The following is a 23,108-nucleotide window of genomic DNA, read 5'->3' on the forward strand; positions in this document are numbered from 1 at the left end:
CATCCAGACCGGCGGGGGTGGCTCTTCCCGCTAATTCGTCTTTCACTCGGTCAGAGAGGCCATCTAAAAAGGTTGCAACCAGGGCCTCATTGTTCCAGCTCAACTCAGCTGTGAGGATACGAAACTGAAGAGCATATTGTCCCACTGAAGAGAATTCTTGGCGACGAAGTAAAAGGGCACTGGTCGCTGAAGAAACCCTAGCCGGCTCCTCGAAGTTGTTTTAAAAGAGCTTCAAGAAGTCGGACAGGCTAGAAACCAAAGGATCATTCTTCTCCCACAGTGGAGCAGCCCAGGCTAAAGCTTCACCGGAGAGAATGGAAATAATATAGGCTACCTTTGCCCGATCAGACAGGAATTTTTGAGGCTGGAGCTCAAAATGAATGGTGTGTTGGCTGAGAAACCCACTGCAGGCCTTGGAGTCCCCAGAGAAACGGAACAGAGCTGGCAGTTGTAGTGAATGTGTGGCTGCGACCTGGAATAGATGCAGCCGATTGTTCTTGAGGTTACTGAATCAGGGTTCCCAAGGAGGCCTGAAGCTGCTCGAATCGGGAAGCCAGATCCTGGAGGAATTGCATCACCTGAGTCTGATTAGATTCCTGGGTTTCAAGTCTGCAGACTATGCCTTGCAATGGATCATCTGTGGGTAGCGGCACGTCAGCAGGGCCCATGGCTGATCAAACAGTCAGGTCACCTGAGTCCAGGTGACAAATGCACCCCATTGGGATCTGGAGTACACCGCAAGGTAGTAGACCCTACAGCTGATTGCTGCGGATGGAGCTCTGGGTCATAAAGTTGAGCAGGTACACTGTTGTACCAACAGGGATGACACTGGGAGCTAGAGCATGAGATTTCACAGGGAGCAGAATCTAAGAGCCAGCGGGTGTTTACCAGAGGCTCCTAGTGGTGGGGATGGATTTAACTGCAGTCTGACTCCAGGTCATGACAGCAGCCACATGAGAACTGGAACCCTCCCTGGAGAGGAAAGAACACCTTGGAAAGGCCTCCCAAACCTTTATCACCTTCCTAGCCATCTTCTGGATTCCTGCTTCAAGGGATTGGCTGGGGCATGATCCATATTCATGCTGACCTTTTGACTCTCCCTGCCCTATATTCTGGAAGCTTCTTTTAGGAGCAGGTGGGAGATATCAAATAACAAAAATACACCTTCTGCGCAAAAACGTAGTGTTCCAGTAAAGGGATTGATAATAGCTCCACGTCAGAGGGATGTAGCCACAAGTCTTGCTGCATTCTCGGGACTGGAGATGTACTGAAGCCTATGCAAAATATTAACAAAAGAGGGCGCACCAGCCTAGCGCATTATCTCACATTTATTAAAAATCAGTCATTTAAAATTATACTCCCAAATAAGTGAATTAAAATCTCTCATCAAGCTACTCATTTGTAGCTCTGTAGTCCATAACACAGTTCACTCCAATGTCCAAGGGCACCTCAGCAGGGTCCTTATTAGCTGGCACATTTTGGAAGGATACACCTTCTTCCTCAGAGCCAAACTATACAAGTTTCTTCAGGTAAATATATAAACTATGCACACATCATGAGAACACTGAGCACCACCCCTAGGACTGATGGGGACTTTGGAGTGAACTGTGTAGTGGACTACAGGGCTACAAATGAGTAGAATATAAACAAAAAAGTCAGTGCTACTACCCATACATCACATGAAAAGCAGAGCTCCCGGGTGCTCGATCCACAGTCGCTGGCTGTGTAGAATAATGAAGAAAAGATGATCCGCACTCCGGTCATTGCTCTTAAACAATTGACGTATTTATTGACAAGCCACAGTAGACAAACGCAATAGGAAAGGTTGAGACGTTTCAGCCTATAAGGCCTTAGTCATAACTACATTACAGACATAAAACTTGTGAAATAAATAGTAGCTCCAAGGATCACTGACTCCACCCATCAATTGTCTAAATTTACCGCAGGCAATAATCCAAAGAAGGACATCAGCTGCAATGCATATTGGATGATCCATATGTATGCCACTATTGTTCACACACCTTGTAGTGATATGTACATGTGTGCACACAGTCGTGCATGCATCCATACACATATACATGATTAAAACACATCATGAAATACAAAAGATAAAAATGATAATCCAGGTATATGAAAAACAAAAAAAACAGAAGATGAAAAGAAAGAGAGAGAGAAGGCTATGGGAAGAGGCATACTTAATGTAAGTGCAAGTCCAGATCCCACCTCAGGTTTAACCCCTGAGGCGATCTAGTTTTTAATCTAAAAATCCACCATGCTTCTCTCCCCAATAGTCTTCTCTCCCTGTCACCTCCTCTGGGTGAGTGAGACAACCATTCTATTCCTTTAAAACGGAAGGATGAAAGATCGCCCTGATGACATTCCCTAAAGTGATGTGTTGCATTCAAAATGTTTCTAGCGTTTGGATTATTTGTGTCACAATAATGTTCCCCTATACGGTTCTCAAAGGACGTGTGGTACAGCCTACTTATTGAAGGCTGCATGAAGTACAGGTGATCAGGTAGACTACATAGTTTGTGCCACAGTTGATGTATTGCTGTATAGTGAGCTCTTCATCTGTAGCTGTGGCAACAAATGTTTTACCCAGATCACACAAATTACAGTACCTACAGGTTTTTGTATTGCATGGGTAACTTCCAGGATAGGAAAGCCAGGTGGGTTGGCATTGTTTGGATGAGAAAAGACTAGGTGATAGTGCAGCCCCCAGTGTGGGTGCACGTCGGCTAGAAAAAAGGCAACCTGCTTGCAAAATCCCATTTAAATCTTTGTCTGTATACAATATTGGTAGATAATGTTTTATTATTCTGACTATTCGATTGTATTCTTGGGAAAATGTGGTTACAAATGTAATAGTTTTGCCCATTTTTCTATTTTTAGAGTTGCAAGGTTGACTCTTATTTTTAAGCTCTTTCTTAATTTTAGGCTTATCTGACAGTAATTCCTCTCTATCCATTATTCAAACCATTTCCAGTCCTTAGTGTATAACACATTTATTATAACCTCGGGCCAGTAAGCGCTGATGAATGACCTCACATTCTAGTTCAAAGGTTGAGTTTGTTGAGCAGTTGCATTTAGCTTGAATAAACTCCCCATAAAGGATGGCATTGATGGTGTGGGATGGATGACAACTAGCTGCAAAAAGTGTGGTATTACCAGAGCATGGTTTCCTATAGGTGCATGTTGAGACATTACCCGTATTTGCATCACCCTTCAGGGTGAAGTCTAAAAAGTTGATACTGTAAACACCATGCTCAATCGAAAAGTGTAAATTTAACTGATTGTCATTCAGGGATTTCCAAAAATCATGCAATCTCATAGTGTCACTATCCCACACCATCACAAGGTCATTGATATAACGACCATACCATACAATATGCCTGGCAAAAGGGTTCCTGGGAGTGAACAAAACGTGTTCCTCCCACCAACCCATATAGAGATTTGCCATTGGACGGAGAAAATCTAGCACCCATCGACGCCCCACAGCGCTGGACATAATATAAGCCATCGAATAAAAAATAATTATGCTTTAATAAAAGTTCAACGCTTAACAAAATACAATGAGTAGCTTGATGAGCAATTTTAATTAACTTGTTTGTGAGTGTAGCACTCTCTAGTGTGCTAGGGTTGTTAGTGTAGGTTTCTTTGTGTAGAATGGTTAGTGTAGGAAAACTTATTGTAGCTCAGAGATAAGCCTGAGCTAGGAATTCATCAGGGTTTGGTGAGTCAGGGCTGGATGACTCATCCTAGCAGACTTTCTGGTGCCTCACACTGTTTTCTGGGACATTGGAGAATGTTCTAGACATAGTTGGTGGAGGTTAGGATGAGCTGCTTGTAATATTTATGAGGACCAATAAAAATCCCCAATCAGCCAATCCCCAGTTAAGGGCTGGCAGGGGGCAGGCCACCTCATAAATAGGCATGAGTCATGACAGCAGGGGGAGTCGGTGGAAGATGGTGATAAATAGTGTTGAGCAGAATATGCCATATTCGATTTCGCGATATATCTCGAATATATATTCGAATATTCGAGATATATTCGCTAAATTCGAATATTCGTGATATTTTATCGAAAGTAAATGATTGCGATTTTTCGCTATTGCGAATGCGAAAATAATTGCGATTTTTTGATAACTGCGGTAGGAGCACTCTGATTGGCTCAGAATATTCGTGATATTTTATCGAAATATCGCAACATGCGAATGCGATATTTATTGCGCAATTTCGAGAAATGCTGGAGGAGCGCTCTGATTGGCTCAGAATATTCGTGATATTTTATCGAAATATCGCAACATGCGAATGCGATATTTATTGCGCAATTTCGAGAAATGCTGTAGGAGCACTCTGATTGGCTCAGAATATTCGTGATATTTTACAATACAAAATAATTGCGAATATTCGGCAAATGCGGAAGGAGCACTCTGATTGGCTCAGAATATTCTTGATATTTTACAATACAAAATAATTGCGAATATTCGGCAAATGCAGAAGGAGCACTCTGATTGGCTCAGAATATTCTTGATATTTTACAATACAAAATAATTGCGAATATTCGGCAAATGCGGAAGGAGCACTCTGATTGGCTCAGAATATTCTTGATATTTTACAATAGAAAATAAAAAGTGTTTTGCATTGGTGGTGATTCTTTACTCTATCCATCTGTCACAGCCGTTTGTCAATCAAACACCTTAAAGATTGAACACGTTCATGCTGCATGCTTTGGACTTTTTTTCACTTCACATATCAAAGACATTTTTATGAAAGATTATTTTTCTATTATTGGGACTATATTTCTTTATATATTTGTTTCACTGTGTATTTCACAAGTTATTTGCGCTTGCTTATTTTATAATTTGCCCACATGTCTTGTCACTAGACATATTTTTTATTCTTGTAGAGCGACTCCATTTTCTGTCTTGTATTAATTTATGTTGTATAACATTTTTGAGTTGCTGCTGTATTCTCCCCTTTTTTAAGGTATGCGCAATTTTTTCCTTCTTACAAAAAATAATAATATCAAACATACAAATATTCATAACATACACATACACAAAGCCCCCCCCTTTTGCATCAGAGACAATCAGAGTTCTCCTACCACAGTTATCGAAAATTCGCAATCATTTTCGCATTCGCAATAGCGAAAAATCGCAATTTTTTTTTTTTCAATTTGGCAACATAATAGGATCGCCTCAGCTTAGCTACTCGGCCCAGGGTCTCTAATCATACCAGCAATGCTTTTAGACGTCGATAGGATGTGATCTGTTTTAAAAATCAAATTGAAAAAATGCGAATATTCGGAATTGCGAATATTCACCGCGAAATTCGAAATATAGCGCGATTTCTCGAATATGCTATATTCGAGTCGAATATTCGCAATGCGAATATTCGTGAGCAACACTAGTGATAAAGTGCAGAGGAAGCTGTTGGTGGCTCTTGAGGGTGCCCCCTAGTCTGGAGGGTGGAGTTGACCACAGACCGGGGCTCTGGTTCTGGAAGGATCCTGCCATAACACACAGAGGAATCCCTTCCTGGAGCAAGGAGAGAGGACAGCAGGAGCAGGTCAGCACTACTGGGAGATCTTCTGGTGAGTGTCAGTCTGAAGGACTGTGGGGAGAAGTACGCCTAGAGGGCTAGTGAAAGGGGCTGCTGCAGCTAGGTGGGTTGGCAGTACCTGAAGGAGGTGGTGCTGGGATCAGTAGCAACAGGGGTGATACAAGCTGGACACTGTTGCTACACTTACAAGGGGCCTCAGGTTCCTAGAAAAAAGGAAAAGCTGCGCTGCATATATAATAATGTGAACTTAAATAAACAATATGCTGTATATAGTGCATAAAAAACACCAGTGCAAAATCAATATCTTATACACAAGTGGATTAGTAAAAAGTTCATATGGATAGATAAATCCCAAAGTTCAAAAAGGGATGTGACAGAGATAACAAAAGACTGTCCGAATGGGTGTTGAGAGGTCCAGAAGAGATCTTGTGAATCAGTAAGACTGATGAGAGTAGCCTCCACCACTTATGTTCTAACTGCTTACCGAAATGATTGGACCTCTGACGAGATCAACAACGCATATAATCAAACAAGCCAGCCCAAGAAATCCAGGAATCCTGTCACTCTGTCTGTGTCTCCATATCCTTAATAGTCAGATCGTCATTCCTCCATATGCATGACCCAGAAGGAAAACACTGACATAGCGTAATAACGTCTAAAAAGTTTAATGTTTAAAAATAGATACACTCACATGAATGCAGATAAAAAGTGCGTGTAATTCTCTGCTGTATCTGGCCGGCTCTGCTATCCGCTCGTCCTTCCGGATAGATAGCGTGGTACAACTCGTGGTGACGTCAGCACGCCGCTCCTCCCTACGCCGTTTCGTCACAACAATGACTTCTTCCAGGGGCTGCCTTTCTATCAAGTAGGCCCAGCTACCCTGGCTGGGGCCTACAACTGCAAAGAGATCCCAAGCTGTCTGTCTACTAGAGGAAACAACTTAATGGAGGAAACCAGGGGAGGACCTGCCCAGGAGGAGACCAAGCGGAAGGCTAATGTCTCGGGATAGGCCTGGTCACCCTATTAAGGGGGATATACAGCTAAAGTTACCCTACAGTTTCGCCGGTCGGCTTAAAGGCTCTTTAACTGTATGGCTGGAAGTTTGGGTGTTAAAATCCTGTGGAAGAGGATTCCGGACTGTTCGTTTTGCTCATAACCAGTCTGTGGCAGAGACTGTTGCTGATTATTGTCCATGCATCATTCTGGCTGCTAGGCCAGATGAGAGGGGCCTATCCGGGTGAGCAATACCCACTTGAGAGGAAGTGGTGAATGACTATTGGGACTTAGAAGATTCCCCCCCCCCAGTGATCTGTACTGTGCACCTGAACCATCCCCTTCTCCCCTTCAGCCTTCTACTTTCCTGCAATTTAAGAGAAATATAAAACCTAACAGCTTAAGGTTTTACGTCTCGTGTGGACATTGGAATTCTTTACAGACTTTGTTCCCCTAGACGACGAATATTGAGGTAACATGCCCAAATTCAAACCAGCAGCTCCTACGGGGGTAGTGCTACATTAAGGCCATACTTCTCCTTTAAATAAGTTGTAATAAACAAAAAGACATATTTCCAAATTAAACTATATAAGATAAAACAGATAAATAATGTTCAATTGCAAGCAATGTTATGACAGAAAACAACAAACCTGTATGTATATGTAATGAAATAATGTCTAACTAGTGTCACAATAATAGCAAGCACAAAGGCCTATTTTTCAGGAAATCATCAATGCACTTTGCCAAGGAAAGAGGTACACAAAGTTCTGCAGTAAACACTAGTTAAGTTTTTGCTGACAACTATTGAGTCTCCTTATTATCAGTACATTCCCCAATCATTCCCCAATCTAAACCTGAAGATATTCATCCAAAACCATAGGAACTTTGTCCACATTAAAAATGCTTGACTAGTTCTGAATTACAAAGTTCATATTAAAGATTCTCTGTCTTCCTTCACAAAACTGTAAAAACAAGACAAGAATACAGTGATATAATAATGTGAAAATATCCCATCAGTCTAGAATAGAACAATGATAACTAAAGTGATCTTATGCCGCGTACACACGGACGTTTTTCGGCATTAAAAAAAATGACATTTTTAAAAACGTCATTTAAAAGCTTCACATTTTTTTCGGCTTCTGAAAAACGACAAAAAAAAATTCGAACATGCTGCATTTTTTAATGTAGTTTTTTAAAATGTCGTTTTCGGGTTGTAAATGATCGTGTGTGGGCTAAAACGACGTTTTAAATCCGCGCATGCCCAGAAGCGAGTTATGAGACGGGAGCGCTCGTTCTGGTAAAACTACCATTCATAATGGAGTAAGCAGATTCATCATGCTGTAACAGACAGAAAAGCGCAAATCGTCTTTTACTAACACTGAATCAGCTAAAGCAGCCCAAAGGCGAATAGAACTTCCCCTTCAGAGTGCTGTCGTACATCACCGCGCTTTGTTCATCATTTTTTCAAAAACGATGGTGTGTGGGAAACATTGGGCCGAATTCTCAAAAAGCTGTGCAAATTTAGTATTACCTAACTTATGTCATTTAAGTTACGGCGCCCTAAGTTGGTGTCGTAAGTGCCGTATCCACAGCGCATTTGCGCACAAAATTGTGCCATCCGTAACCTAAAAGTGGGAAGGAAGTGGGCGTGCTTCATTGTAATGAGCCGTGACCCCATGCAAATGAAGGGCCGGCTGTACTGCGCATGCGCGCACAAATCTGGACCTCACTGGGCATGTGCAGAACTTTGCTCAGCGCAATCAGTGAGATAGGTAAAAGGCCAAGTGTACTTAGTTTGAGGATCGCCCTGTGTCTAAATAGCCCCAGTCAAACACACTTCCCTTGCAAAAGTATTTCCCTGTGTTCCCTTCCTAAAGCAAGTTGCTTCTGCTTTGAACGTTTGTCAGTGTTTGTTGGTAAGATTTGTTTGTGAGAAAAGTTGTTGAGGAGTTGTAGAGTATAGTTGGTGTTTGTTTTTGATAATTTGTTATTTGTTTTGATTTTTTGCCTGTTTGTTTTTGATAAGTGTTTGTTTTTTGGTGTGTGATTGTTTTTTGTTTCCCTTTTTTGCCTGTTTGTTTTTGAATTTATAGTAGCTGTCTGTTTGTGTTTTTTTTTTGCAGTGATTTTTTTTCTTTGTTGTGTGTGTATTGTTGATTGTTTTTTGGGTGAGTTTCCTGTTGCTGGGTGGTGTCTGTGATGGCCCCCAAGCGCAGGCAGCTAAATTTTTCAGTGGCAGAGAAGCATATTCTTGCTCAGGGCATCATCAAATATGGGCGCTTTCTCCATGGCCCTGAGAGCCAGAACACCCCCCCGGCCAGGAGGAAGGAGATCCTGCAAAAAATCATGGATCGGATCAATGCGTCGGGGGGGAGACCAGGACCATCGCTGGCATCCAAAAAAAATTAACGATTTAAAGAGCGTGTCCCGGAACAAGCTGGCAACGCTGCATGCCCATGCCCAGGAGGGGGACCCTGCCCAGTCAGGATGAGTGAGGAGGAATGGGCAGTGGCCCAGTGTTTCCACCCACAGCAGGTGGTGGGCCTGCCTGGCTTTGACTCTGATGCTCCTGTGAGGACAGGTAAGTTTTTTATTTTTTCTATCTGGTGATTAGCATGTGTGGGTGGGGGAAGGGAAGATGTGCCAAGTGTGTGGATCCACCAACCTGTGATTGTTTTGTGTCCTCCCCAGATGGCCAGGAGGTTGCAGCCCCATCAGCCCAGGAGGTGGCAGCCCCATCAGCCCAGGAGGTTGCTGGGTCATCAGCCCAGGAGGTGGCAGCCCCATCAGCCCAGGAGGTGGCAGCCCCATCAGCCCAGGAGGTTGCTGGGTCATCAGCCCAGGAGGTGGCAGCCCCATCAGGGCAGGAGGTTGCTGCCCCATCAGGGCAGGAGGTTGCTGGCCCATCAGGGCAGGCTGCTGCACCACCCCCAAGACAGGCTGATGCTGAGTCCCAAGAAGGGCAGGATTCGCCATGGGAGGGGAGTGCCCACAACTCCCCTAATTTGGATGTTGAGTGGGAGGAGGATGAGGGGGAGGAGGATGAAAATATTGTGATTGGCCGGCAAATCATGATGGGCCAAGATAGGACCTTTGAGTCATCCCCTGAGGGTACCCCAGAGGCTCCCAGCAGTCAGGCCACCATCAGGGGTGGCCCCTCCCAACCCTCCTCCAACATGCAGCAACCCCCATGGGTCACTCCAACCCCTCCTCCAAGGCCACAAGCCTCAGGGGCAAGTAGGAGGCCGACCCCGGAAACCAGGGGGGGTTTGAGCGTCTGCTGGTCAGTCTGCTGAGGGACAATGCCCGGCAGACCCGCAGTCTGGGTGAAATTAAAAAAACAATGACCAAGGTGGAGCACAGCCTGGGTTTAATGAGGGATTCACTGGGTGATGTGGCCACCAACTCAGTGGGGGTCATCACCTGTTTGTGGGACCTGAAGAACGCCACAACAGGCGTGGCCCAGGAGGTGACTGCCCTGACCCAGGCTGTGCAGGCCAATACCCAGGCTGTGCAGGACAATACCCGGGCTGGCCAGGCTAATACGGCTGACATCACTGCCTGTCTGACAAGGATAGCCGTGGCCTTGGAGGGCAGGCCAGCAGGAGGACAGACACCAGGGGAGGCTCCTTCTTCCCCTGCACAGCCCCCCCCCCCCGTGAAGATACTCCCTCCCCTGCACAGACCCCCCCCGTGAAGATACTCCCTCCCCTGCACAGCCCCCCCCGTGAAGATCCTCCAGTTGGCCGTGCCCGTGGTCAGCCCAGAAGGAGCACTCGGCAACATCAATAAGTTGCAGGGGTACTTTTTTTTTTTTTTTTTTTATTATACTGTACTTATGATTTGGTTTATGTGTGTGAATGATGTGTGAATGTGGGGGGTGGCATTCCTGATAACATAAGGGTGTCACCCTCAGTTTTGGTGGAGTAGGGATCCCCAGGACCAGGGAGAAGTGTTCCCAGGTTCCTGAATGGTGTATGAATGCACAGTGACATAATTGGAGCCGTGGCGGGGCGTTACTGCTCCCAAGTACCAAAGGGGGGGGGGGGGGGTACTTGGATCTAATCCAATTCGATGTGCATGTGATGTGTCTGTGCTAGGGACCACAGTGGTGTGCATTCATGCATTCTCATTGTGAGATAATTAATGTGCGTTTTCTGTGAAAAAAGACATTCTCATTGTCATATAATTAATGTGCATTTACTGTGCAAAGAAACATTTTAAATGTCACATAATATCTGTGCGTTTATGGTGTAAAACCAAACAATAAAGTGAGATAATGAAGGTCCATTTACTGGGAAAAGATGCCTTCAGCAAGTCGTCTCATTATTGCTGTGCCCTCAGCAGACCGGGTAGAGGTGGTTGGGGGGGGGGGGGGGATTGCCTGGGTGGGGGGTCAGGTCAGGACATAACTCAATATGCAGGCTCCTTCTCATTGCAAAATTGTGTAGTATGCAACATGCCCCAATTATTTGACAGACAAAGTCTGGGGAATACAAGAGTGTACCCCCAGTCTTGTGAAGGCATCTGAAGCGGGACTTGAGAAGCCCGAATGTCCGCTCTACAATTGACCGGGTGCGAATGTGCACCTCATTATATTTGTGTTCTCCTGGTGTTTGGGGGTTCCTAAATGGTGTCATTAGGTGGGGTCCCAAGGCATATCCAGAGTCACCTGTAAGGGAAAAGACAGGAGGATATTAGTCATGCATGTGCCCCTTGTGATGTCTGCATCATGGGGGGGGGCATACCTGACACCAATGTCACTCACCAATCATCCAGCTGTCTCCATACACATTCTGCTCCAAGTCTTGGTAGATCTTGGTCTGCCGGAGATTGAAACTGTCGTGGCACGAGCCTGGAAATTTTGCACAAACGTGCCAGATGAGGCCATGAGCATCTACAATAGCTTGGACGTTGATCGAATGCCAGCCTTTTCTGTTCCTGAACAGGTGCTCAGTTTCATGGGGGGGCTGTAGTGCCACATGGGTGCAGTCTATCGCCCCGATGGTCCGTGGGAAGCCACCAATGTTGTAGAAGTCAGTCATGGCTTGCAGACGCTGCTCCTCCTGGGTGGGCTTTTCAAACTGGTTGCCCATGCGCCGCAGTATGGCAGGGACCACCTGATGGACACATCGGCTCATTGTCGACTGCACCTTCCCAGCCAGACCTCCAGATGCACGCTGGAAAGACCCAGTGGCCAAAAAATGAAGGGTTGCCATAACTTTTTGTAGAGGTGGCAGGGCATGGGATCGTTTGGTTGGGGTGGTGAGATCCTCCTGAAGTATTTGGGTGAGCTCCAGGATGGCTTCCCTGTCAAATCTGAAGTTGCCATACACCTCATAATCAGGCATAGCAAACAGATCGCGCCGTGGGCGGTAAACCCTCTCCTGTGCCCGCATCCTCCTCCTCTGTGCCCTCCTCCTTCTTTGTGCCTGTAAAGTGGCAACTGCCGTAAGAACCATTGATGGCCCGGGCATTTTTGCTGACAGATTCTTGACAACTCTAGCTCTAGTCAGTAGCTTGAGCAGACCCTTACACGGCATGTGTAAAATTAGGTCTGCTTTTATAAAGTGTAAATTTGCGCAGGGAAACTAACAGGTGCGCACAGGGCGGAAACTACGCCGGACACACTTAATTTTGTGGATCGCCCTATCTCCCTCATTTGCATCTTTGCCTATCAAAAACAGCGGCGTGACTAGCGTAATTTGCGCCCGGGGATGCGCAGGTGTATTTTTTTTAGGTAGGACGGAAAATCCGGAAATCTAGGCTTAACTCGTTCTGAAGATCGGGCGCAAAGATACGCGCTGTGTAAATTTAGAAAACTTTAGTTAAGTCCGCGTATCTCTTTTGAGAATTTGGCCCATTGTTTCTAATGATGAAGTTGGAAAAACTTCGTTTTTTGGACATGCTGAAAATGTCATTTTTTTCATGCTGAAAAACGACCGTGTGTACGCGGTATTAGTCATATTTAAACAACACATGTTCCATATACAGCATACAGTATATGGTGAATCATTAGACGTTTTGTGAACTATTGTTACTATGGGTCTACGGTTCTCAGATTTTATTGACAGTTATCAGAAATTTACAATGATTCGCAAGAAAAGACTTAAACTTAATGGCAAATTCCACCTATTGCAAAAAAAATAAAAAATAAAATGTAGTGCACCCCCCCCCAGCCAAGGTTCGAACGGTGTATGGCTGGCCTTAGTCCCTTGTTTTCTATAGAGCGGACCTCCCCCAGTACCACTCTGACACACTCCTTATGTTGAATAAACCACACCAGATTGAGCAAACACTGTATTGACAGAGATCTGGTCAAATAGGGCAGAACAGTACAAACCATAAGCAAGAAAAAATAACAAAATTCTTACACGGAGCACTAAATCACAGTTCCAGGAACAACAAGCAACTGGGCCCAGATTTTTACCAACCAGCTTAGATTGTAACAAGGTTGCCTTTAGAGCAATGTAAGAACAGCTAGGAACAGACAGTACAAACCCCCAGGAGCTAGGCTGCCTTATTCCCTGGGGTTAAATCTGCTATATCCAAGTCTGCTTGCAGGACCTAAAGATACGAGGATGGGAAGGTATGGTTAAAGTCTATGAAAATATTGTATGTAGGGAGGAATAACCCCCAGCAAAAAAACTCTCTGCCGGCGTGGGTGGGGCCCATGCGGTGGTGCACTAATGATGTGGCTAAGTAGCTCCTGGTGCCCTCAGTTTAGAGAGGAGTTAAGGAGTTCTAGTAGATGGAACTTAAATAAGGTTTAACAGTAACAGAAGATTCATTAACAATTGCAAGGTGGACTAGATTAGATACTGGTTAGCAGAATAATTCAGAACAGGCAACGTGGCACCTCCTAACAGTGCATGGCATCAGCGTAGTAGTGTCTGAGGAGCCTAATGGGAAACTGAGTAACTGGGATCTCACTGTAGAATATTTGGTGCTCAGTGGGTTAACAACTCTCTCAAAAGGCCTGTGCTGGAATAGTAAGGTTTAATGATGGGGGAATGGAGGGGACACTCATGGCGTGCGCTCCTGTGAACCCATTTTAGATGACTGCTGCTGCAGATGATGACTGGAGAACCTGCTAAGTAGGGCTGAAGATGCAGATGGTGACTGGCTGTTCCACTCGATGAGATTACAAGTGCTGATGATGACCGGTTATCCCGCTTGGTAAGGCTGTAGGGGTAGTAAGGAGGTTGGTCTGGTGGGTGAGTGCCCAGTGGCTCAGCACCCTCACCTGAACGTCTGTTTCCTCCCTGGCCAAAAGACCCCTATTCCCCTAGAGCAGCCTGCTGAATTTCCCTCCACTCCTCCTCATTAAGTCGTCTAGCTCCAGGGGGGCCTCCCACAATCCTTAGCTGAACAACTCTGCCTCCCTCAGTCTGAAACCAGCCAATCTGGAGTGAGTAACAAACAGGGCTCAAGTCCTGCGGGAACGCGTGGGAACGGAGTTCCTGCACTATTTTCACAGCAGGAACGCAGTTCCCTTTGCAGGACTAGAGCAGCCGAGCCGCCCGAGTCAATCCTTCACTAAGCGGCGATGCCCAGCTCGAGTCACTGTCAGGGGCAGGCGAACCTTAGTAATCCTTTATGTTACTGGCCGCTTCCTGTATATGGATTCATCGGGTAGTGTGCGGGTATTCCGTCACTTCCTCGATGCCGCAATGTCTCCTGGGAGCTTTTGTCATTGTTCCCAGGAGACATTGCGGAGGTCTGCCGTGAGTTATCACGGGATTTAGAAAGAACTTGCTTCTTTCTAAATCCTGCGATAACTTGCAGCAGACCTCCACAATGTCTCCTGGGAACAATGACAAAAGCTCCCAGGAGACATTGCGGCATCGAGAAAGTGACGGAATACCCGCACACTAGCCGATGAATCCATATACAGGAAGCGGCCAGTAACATAAAGGATTACTAAGGTACAGTAGATCGAAAAAAAACAAACATGCGGTTTAGTAATTATGCATATGAGCGTATAATTTATTTATTTTTGGTGGGGGAGTGGATCTTGGGTGGGAGTTCCCACACTTTTTTCCCCAGGACTTGACCCCTGGTAACAAAAGTCAATGGAGTTTAGCTGGGACGCGTTGCCCTATTTTAATAACTTAGAAAAGTTTGTGTCTGGCCACCTTCCTCAAAGGGGGGGATTTTTGCGCCAGCCCCCCGGCTACAAAAATAATAAATAACAAGTGCACTCACACTGAATAATAAACCACTCGAAATTGGGTTAACATGCACGCACTTTGACCACGCCGTCTTTAAAAAAAGAGATGCGAAGGACTAACGGGGCTGGTTGAGTGGGCAAATCCTCTCACTCCCTTATAGGGAGTCCCTCTGCCTCGTTGGGCTTCAAAGCGGAGCAGGTAGGGGGGGCTGTGTGGGAGGACCCCCTCACACACCCGCCATTGCCACCCGGGGCATGGAGAAAGGTGGCAGATTGCCTCTGGGGAGGCCTGCCTACTCCCAACTCCTGCAGTCCGGCTCCTCTCTCGAGTACACGCACAAAAATACACTTAAAAAAAAAAAAAAAAAAGATAATCTGACGAACGATCGTCCAATTTCCCTCATTGCTTTACTTCAAGTCGGAACCAAGGAAGGAAATAATGTCAAATAATTCTCATACGACAAAGCCTTTTTTTTGTTGGTTATTGCTTCTGATCATGCGCAGTCTTTCTTTTCAGATTTTTTTCATCCGAAAATCGTACAAAAACGGTACACATTAAAATGAAAATCGCTCGTTCTGTTCCCATACGAGAATAGTTTTGAAGTTTCTTTCTGAAAATGTAATTCGGAAAGTCGGAATCAGCTGTCGAAAGCTGTGTATACACTATCAGAAAATCGTTCCTTGGACGAAAATGTTCATCTGATTTTCTTAAAGTGAGTATGAGCCTTTACGTACCCAGGGATCCGACAGCTGTGACCCTATACAGCTTCACAGCCAGCTTCCCGCTGTACATGCACGAACCGCACTGCACTGTGTGAATAGTCCCCCTGCCTTCTGGTACCTGTGACATGTCCCAGGAGGCTGTGCGGGGGGGGGGGGGGCAAACTACCACTTGGATCGCCTAGGCAAAATGCAATGGGTACCTATAAATACTTGGTACCCACTCCCCCCAAAACAATTTAATGTGCCAAATGTGGTAGAGGAAAGGGAGAGGATAAGTTCCGCTTTAATCACTTCAGCCCCGGACCATTTTGCTGGTCAATGACCGGGCCACTTTTTGCGATTCGCCACTGCGTCTCTTTAACTGACAATTGCGCAGTTGTGTAACGTGGCTCCCAAACAAAATTGGCGTCTTTTTTCCCCCACAAATAGAGCTTTCTTTTGGTGGTATTTGATCACCTCTGCGGTTTTTATTTTTTGCGCTATAAACAAAAATAAAGCGACTATTTAAAAATGAATATTTTTTTACTTTTTGCTGTAATAAATATCCCCCAAAAATATATAAAAAAAACTATTTTTTTCCTCAGTTTAGGCCGATACGTATTCTTCTACATATTTTTCATAAAAAAAATCGCAATAAGCATTTATTGATTGGTTTGCGCAAAAGTTATAGCGTCTACAAAATAAGGGATAGTTTTATGGCATTTTTATTAATATTTTTTTTTAACTAGTAATGGCGGCGATCAGCGATTTTTATCGGTACTGCGTCCTTATGGCGGACACTTCGGACACTTTTGACACATTTTTGGGACCATTGGCATTTTTATAGCGATCAGTGCTAAAAAAAATGCATTGATTACTGTAAAAATGTCACTGTCAGGGAAGGGGTTAACACTAGGGGGCGAGGAAGGGGTTAATTATGTTCCCTGTGTGTGTTCTAACTGAAGGGGGGTGGGACTGACATGGGGAAATGACAGATCGCTGTTCATACATTGTATGAACAGACGAACAGTAATGTCTCCCCCTGACAGGACCGGGAGCTGTGTGTTTACACACACAGCTCCCGGTTTTTGCTCTGTAACGAGCGATCGCGGGTGCCCGGCGGTGATTGCGCCCGCTGGGCACACGTGTCGGCACCATGGGCGAGCAGGGGGCCCGCGCACGCCTCCGGCCGCGTGCATGCGCCCCTAATGGCGCGTATACCTACGTGATTTTGCTTAGCTGAGCCGACCTGCCGCTGTATAACTGCGGCAGCTGGTCGGCTAGTGGTTAATGTCAGATTCTAACATATGCCACCTCAGTCTGATTTTAAAAGCTAAAAATATTACATGTACTATGCCCTCAAAAATAAAATGCCTAAATAAGATAGGTAAATTCATTAATTCTCAGTGGCTGCCTAATGCCGCGTACAGACGGTCATTTTTTGTGATGAAACAAAACGACGTTTTATGTGATGAAAAAAACGAAGTTTTTGAAACTTCATTTTCAAAAACGACGTTGCCTACACACCATCGTTTTTCAAAATGCTCTAGCAAAGCGCGGTTACGTTCAGCACGTACAACGGCACTCTGTTCCATTGAAGCTCGCTTCATAACTTGCTTCTGAGCATGCGTGGGTTTAAAAACGTCGTTTTCAACGTCGTTTTGCCCACACACTATCATTTTAATTGACACAAAAATCGACGTTTTGAAAAACGACACAAAAAATTCGAGCATGTTCGAATTTTTTTTTTTGTTTTTCAGAAGACATAAAACGACGTTTTCCCCACACACAGTCATTTTAAATGACGTTTTCAAAAATGTCGTTTTTTTTCATCACAAAAAACGACCGTCTGTACGCGGCATTATGTTCACCAGAGGTTGCTATGGGATTCCTTGGCTTTTGTTTAATTAACCTCCAATTTTATGGTGTCTTCATAATTCCAGGGCCAATGCCACTTGGCAGAGCTGACCGAATGATACCAGTCATCTTCTTATCTATCTATAAGAAGTGTTGCCCTCTGAAGAGTGATCCAGATTGCTTTTCAGGGTGTATAATTCTTGCTGCTCTGCAAAGCAAAACATATTTCTTGACCATGGCAAGTATACAACCTCCTATGGCTGACTTTGCAGCATTTTTTTTTAATTCCTTCCTAAACTTAGGTCGAGGGTGGCATTTTAAGCACCACTGTGATGCCGCGTACACACCATCACTTTATGTGATGAAAAAAAATGAAATTTTCTGTGAAGTAAAAAATGACGTTTTTGAAACTTCAATTTTCAAAAACGACGTTGCCTACACACCATCGTTTTTTCACAATGCTCTAGCAAAGCGAGGTTACGTTCACCATGTTTTTCCATTGAAGCTCGCTTCATAAGTAGCTTCTGGGCATGCGCGGGTGTAAAAACGTCATTTTAAACGACGTTTTTTGCTACACACGGTCAATTTCTGTGAAGTAAAAAACAACGTTTTGAAAAACGACACATAAAATTGAAGCATGCTTAAATTTTTTTTTCCGTTTTTCACAAGACATAAAACGACGTTTTCCCCCACACACGGTCATTTAAAGTGTTGTTTTTAAAAACGTCGTTTTTTTTCATCACATAAAGTGATGGTGTGTACGCGGCATAAGGGTTGCATTTTTCCTACTGACCAGTAATGTTAAGGGATATTTTTCCAATTGATCCCCAATGAATTGATTTTAGTAAGGGTTCCCCAAGAACTGAAAATGATGTTATGTGGTCCTCTGTAATGAATAGTTTGAGAATGACTAAGTACCGGTAAGTGTATATATAAATAAATAAGACAATTGGTAAATTGGTACATACATAAAATAATAAGAAAAGGAAAGGTAAGTGTCTATTTTATCTGGAAATGGGAACTATCTATTCAACAGGTGATCAGATCATATCCAGTACATGGACAGGAGAGATAAAACATGCAACAATGTAACATATTTAATGTAAAAGGTAACATTATTTTTATATATAAATAGGCAGAGAAATACACACCTCTGACACCTTCTTACCTTAATGAGATTGTGTCCAGCTCTGTAGCCAAGCAGCTTTTCTCCTTTGATGCCAGGGGGTAATTTACCAGTGGAATACCCGTGCCATGCCACCACATAAGGGTTGTCAATGGTAATCCAGTACTTGACATCCTTCCCAAAGAGCTTGAAGCATGCCCTGGCATAGGCTTGGAAGATGTCCACCATGGACTCATTAAGCCATCCACCATAGAGGTCCTGCAGCCTCTGAGGTAAGTCCCAGTGGTGGAGGGTGACAACTGGCTCTATGCCCATCTCCTTCAGCCTGTCAATGAGTGCCCGGTAATAGGAGTGCCCTGCCTGGCTGTGCCCATCTTCTGTCCCATTCGGGAATAGCCGGGACCAGGAGATGGAGAACCTGTAATGGGACACCCCCAGGATCTGGAGTGCCGCCGTGTCCCTGAACAGGTTGTTGTAGCTGTCACTGGCCACATCTCCAGTGGCTCGTCCTTCTTTGTGGCAGTAGGTGTCCCAGATGGATGGTGCCCTACCATCCTGCTGCCAGCCACCCTCTACCTGGTAAGCAGCTGTGCCCACAGACCACATAAAGCCCGGGGGGAAGGTGTCATAGAGGAACAGGTTATCCTTAGGGTAAGGGAGATTGGCAAACCTTTCCCATACATTCTCTGCATTCCCATGCCAGACACAGAGCCCACAGCAGCATGCCAGCCACAAGACTAGTGCCCTGACACCTGTCATCTTCCAGGACTGCCTATGCTGCTGCCACGATCCAGATGGATTTGTCAGCTGCCAACCATAAGCTGCGATCAGTCCCGTATAGCAGGGAGGGACTGAGCATTAATAATTAGCCAGGAGCTCAGCAAGTGCAGATTGTGCTGCTGATCAGTGTGCTGAGAATCACTTCTCCCTCCTCCTCCACCTCCTCCTCAATGGCATACAGGGGCACCCAGGAGTGGGCAGGGACTGGCAGAGGACAGGTACACATAATTGTATCATATCAAATCATTCCCAGACACTGTCCCAGTCCAGCAATAAGGCTTTTCATAGTTTTCCTTCTGAGTTGGATTGCAATGTATATATCATAGTACAGCTTATAAAATACATTATATATATATATATATATATATATATATATATATATATATATATATATATATATATATATATATATATATATATATATATATATATATATATATATATATATATATATATATATAGTTTATACACACACACTGATCAGCCATAGTATTTATGTTGGAGTTGGATTGCAATGTATATATCATAGTACAGACTGTACAGCTTTTATATTATAATACATTATATATATATATATAAAACATTTTACCAGTGGCAGCTGGTGCTCAAGATTTTTGGGGGGGCGCAAATAAACGAAAAACAAACAAACAATCAATTGCAGCCACTGTGCCCATCAAACGCAGCCACTGTGCCCATCAATTGTCGCCACTGTGCCATGCCATCAATTGTTGCCACTGTGCCATGCCATCAATTGTCACCACTGTGCCATACTATCAATTGTCACAACTGTGCCATCAAATGCAGCCACTGTGTCATCAATTGTCACCACCGTGCCATGCCATCAATTGTCACCACTGTGCCATGCCATTAATTGTCGCCACTGTGCCATGCCATCAATTGTCACCACTCTGCCATTAAACGCAGCCACTGTGCCATCAATTGTCACCACTGTGCCATGCCATCAATTGTCACCACTGTGCAATCAAATGCAGCCACTGTGCAATCAATTGTCACCACTGTGCCATGCTATCAATTGTCACCACTGTGCCATGCCATCAATTTTCACCACTGTGTCATACCATCAATTGTCACCATTGTGCCATCAAATGCAGCCACTGTGTCATCAATTGTCACCACTGTGCCATGCCATCAATTGTCACCACTGTGCCATACCATCAATTGTCACCACTGTGCCATGCCATCAATTGACGCCACTGTGCCATGCCATCAATTGTCACCACTGTGCCATCAAATGCAGCCACCGTGCCATCAATTGTCACCACTGTGCCATGCCATTAATTGTCGCCACTGTGCCATTCTATCAATTGTCGCCACTGTGCCATGCCATCAATTGTCACCACTGTGCCATGCCATTAATTCCCGCCAATTTGTCCCCACAAAAACCGCCAGTTTGCCCCCCCACCCGATACTTACCTTTCTCAGGTCTCAGCCATCCTCCTCCAGACGTCCACGCTCCCTCGATGTCTTCTCCCGCCCTCAATGTCGCTTCAGCCAATCAGGTTACCGGTAACCAGACCCGGTGAACCTGATTGGCTGAGAGGCGTGTGGCTGTGCGCCCTATGGTTAACTATTGGCTCTGATAGGCACTTCCAAAACACACCCACTGCCGGCCACTGCTGTAATTCAGATGGCCGGTGCTCGCCAGGGGGCCGGCCATCTCTATGTATGTATTGATTGATGGGTGCAGGGGAGAGAGGGGGCAGCGCTCCTGCGCCCACTATGGACGCACCGCCACTGCATTTTACACATAATCAGGTCTGTACATGATACATAGGAGTGAAAAGAAGAAAAAAAAGGGGGGGTTTAAACATTTGAGAATTGTACCTCATAGGTCATCTGGGGTGTCTGGATTGAAGGGAGACCAAGAAGAAACACCTAAGGAAGAGTCCGCATATTTTATCACAGACCCATCACTTGTACACATTTGGTGTTCTTCTCTAGACACAATCTCAGCCCACTCAAAGCAATATATGGAATGCAGTGTATACTGTATATGACAGTGCAGATATATATATATATATATATATACACACACACTGATAAGCCATAACATAGGCAGCAAATGAACACACTGGGGGTTATTTACGAAAGGCAAATCAACTTTTCACTTCAAGAGCAAACTACAAGCGCACTTGAAATTGCATTGTAAGTGCACTTGGAAGTGCAGTTGCTGTAAATCTGAGGGGAAGCTCTGCTGATTTTATCATCCAATCATGTGCAAGCTAAAATGCTGTTTTTTATTTTCCTTGCATGTCCCCCTCAGTTCTACAGCGACTGCACTTCCAAGTGCACTTTCAGTGCAATTTCAAGTGCACTTTCCACTTGTAGTGCAAAGTGGATTTGCCTTTAGTAAATAACCCCCAATGTGTTATACTTACTGTTTGCATACTTGCACAATTTTCTAATATATACACACAATATGGATTAACCACTTAAGGACCGCATAATGCCGATATACGTTGGCAGAATGGCACGGCTGGGCACAATCACATAAGGGTACTTCCCCTTTAAGTGCCCAGCCGTGGGTCGCGCACGTGCCACCGGCGTGCGCTCGCGACCCGGTCCAAAGCTCCGTGGCCGTGGGATCCGCGGACCCCGATCACCGCCGGTGTCCCGCGATCAGTCACAGGAGCTGAAGAACGGGGATAGGTGTGGGTAAACACACCTTCCCCGTTATTCATTGTGGCAGTGTCACTGATCGTCTGTTCCCTGATATAGGGAAAGACGATCACTGACATCACACGTCCAGCCCCGCCCCCCTACAGTTAGAAACACATATGAGGTCACACTTAAGCCCTACAGAGCCCCCTAGTGGTTAACTCCTAAATATATATATATATATATATATATATATATATATATATATATATATATATATTCTCTTCTTTTTTTAAAACTGTCCCGATCGGACGTGTCCGGTGGCGGCCGATCGGACGTGTCCGGTGAGTCTGTACAGACGACCGAACACGTACGATGGACAGGTTTCCAGCGGACAGATTTCTTAGCATGCTAAGAAATTTTTGTCCGCTGGAAAAAGTCCGCTCGGCCGGGAATCCGGTCCGGTCGGCTGTACACACGACCGGATCTGTCCGCTGTAACTGTCCGTCGGACAAATATCAGCGGACAGATCCGGTCGTGTGTACGGGGCCCTATTCTTACACCCCAGTCCTTTGGCAGATGCAGTGTTTCTTGCCTTTTAAAAATGAACAGTGAAGTGACTTTATTGGTTGGTATTTAATACAGGTGAGTTGCAGGTTTTGGAAGGACCAAGTTATGTAAAGAGATCCATGCAAGCATAAGCAACATGAAGAAAAACTGTAATACATAGACTTCTATACGTGTTGCATTTTTTGCATACTATTAATAATTAGTCACAAAAGGGAAGTAGAGGGTGTGACATGGAACAATACAGAAGCAATGTGGCAGAGATGATTCCTCTTGGAAAAATTAAGTCTACAATGGCCAGTCACTGTAACTATTTGCATTCCAGTTAAGATTTTGATAACCAACGAGTCTGGACCAGAGTCAAAAAATCAGTGAGCCTAGATTAAATTACAATGAACATTAATGAGAACAGGTCCTCTTTGATGAAGTTTTCAACCTTCAGAGAGAATGTTGAAAATTTGACTGCATGTTTTCTGCTGCTGGCTGGTCTTACCAGAGAGGATAACCAGTCAGCAGTTATAGTGGGTATAATGGTTCCAGCAGCTCCAAGGTATCCACTATAGAAGGTACTGCTTAGTTTTCTTTGTCAAAATGCACCCTGGCTTCAGAGACCCATTGCCTCCTTGTAATCCATTGTCTCTCTCAAGTAAGGCCTCGTACACACGACCGAGTTTCTCGGCAAAAACCAGCAAGAAACTTGCTGGGATTTTTTTTTTGCCAAGG

The 23,108-nt window shown here is 44.8% G+C and overlaps 1 protein-coding gene across 1 annotated transcript in view; it reads right to left on the reverse strand.

Moving 5' to 3' along the window:
- Nucleotides 1–19,276, reverse strand: part of KL (klotho) — a 94,421-nt gene extending 75,145 nt beyond the window's left edge. Inside the window, exon 1 of the mRNA XM_040340425.1 lies at nt 18,462–19,276. Within this exon, the coding sequence (XP_040196359.1) occupies nt 18,462–19,178 (717 nt within the window). The 5' untranslated portion in view covers nt 19,179–19,276. The remainder of the gene's footprint in view (nt 1–18,461) is intronic.
- Between the last annotated feature and the right edge of the window lie 3,832 nt (nt 19,277–23,108).

Source organism: Rana temporaria, chromosome 2, assembly GCF_905171775.1.
Source record: "Rana temporaria chromosome 2, aRanTem1.1, whole genome shotgun sequence".
In the NCBI taxonomy this organism is placed as follows: Eukaryota; Metazoa; Chordata; class Amphibia; order Anura; family Ranidae; genus Rana; species Rana temporaria.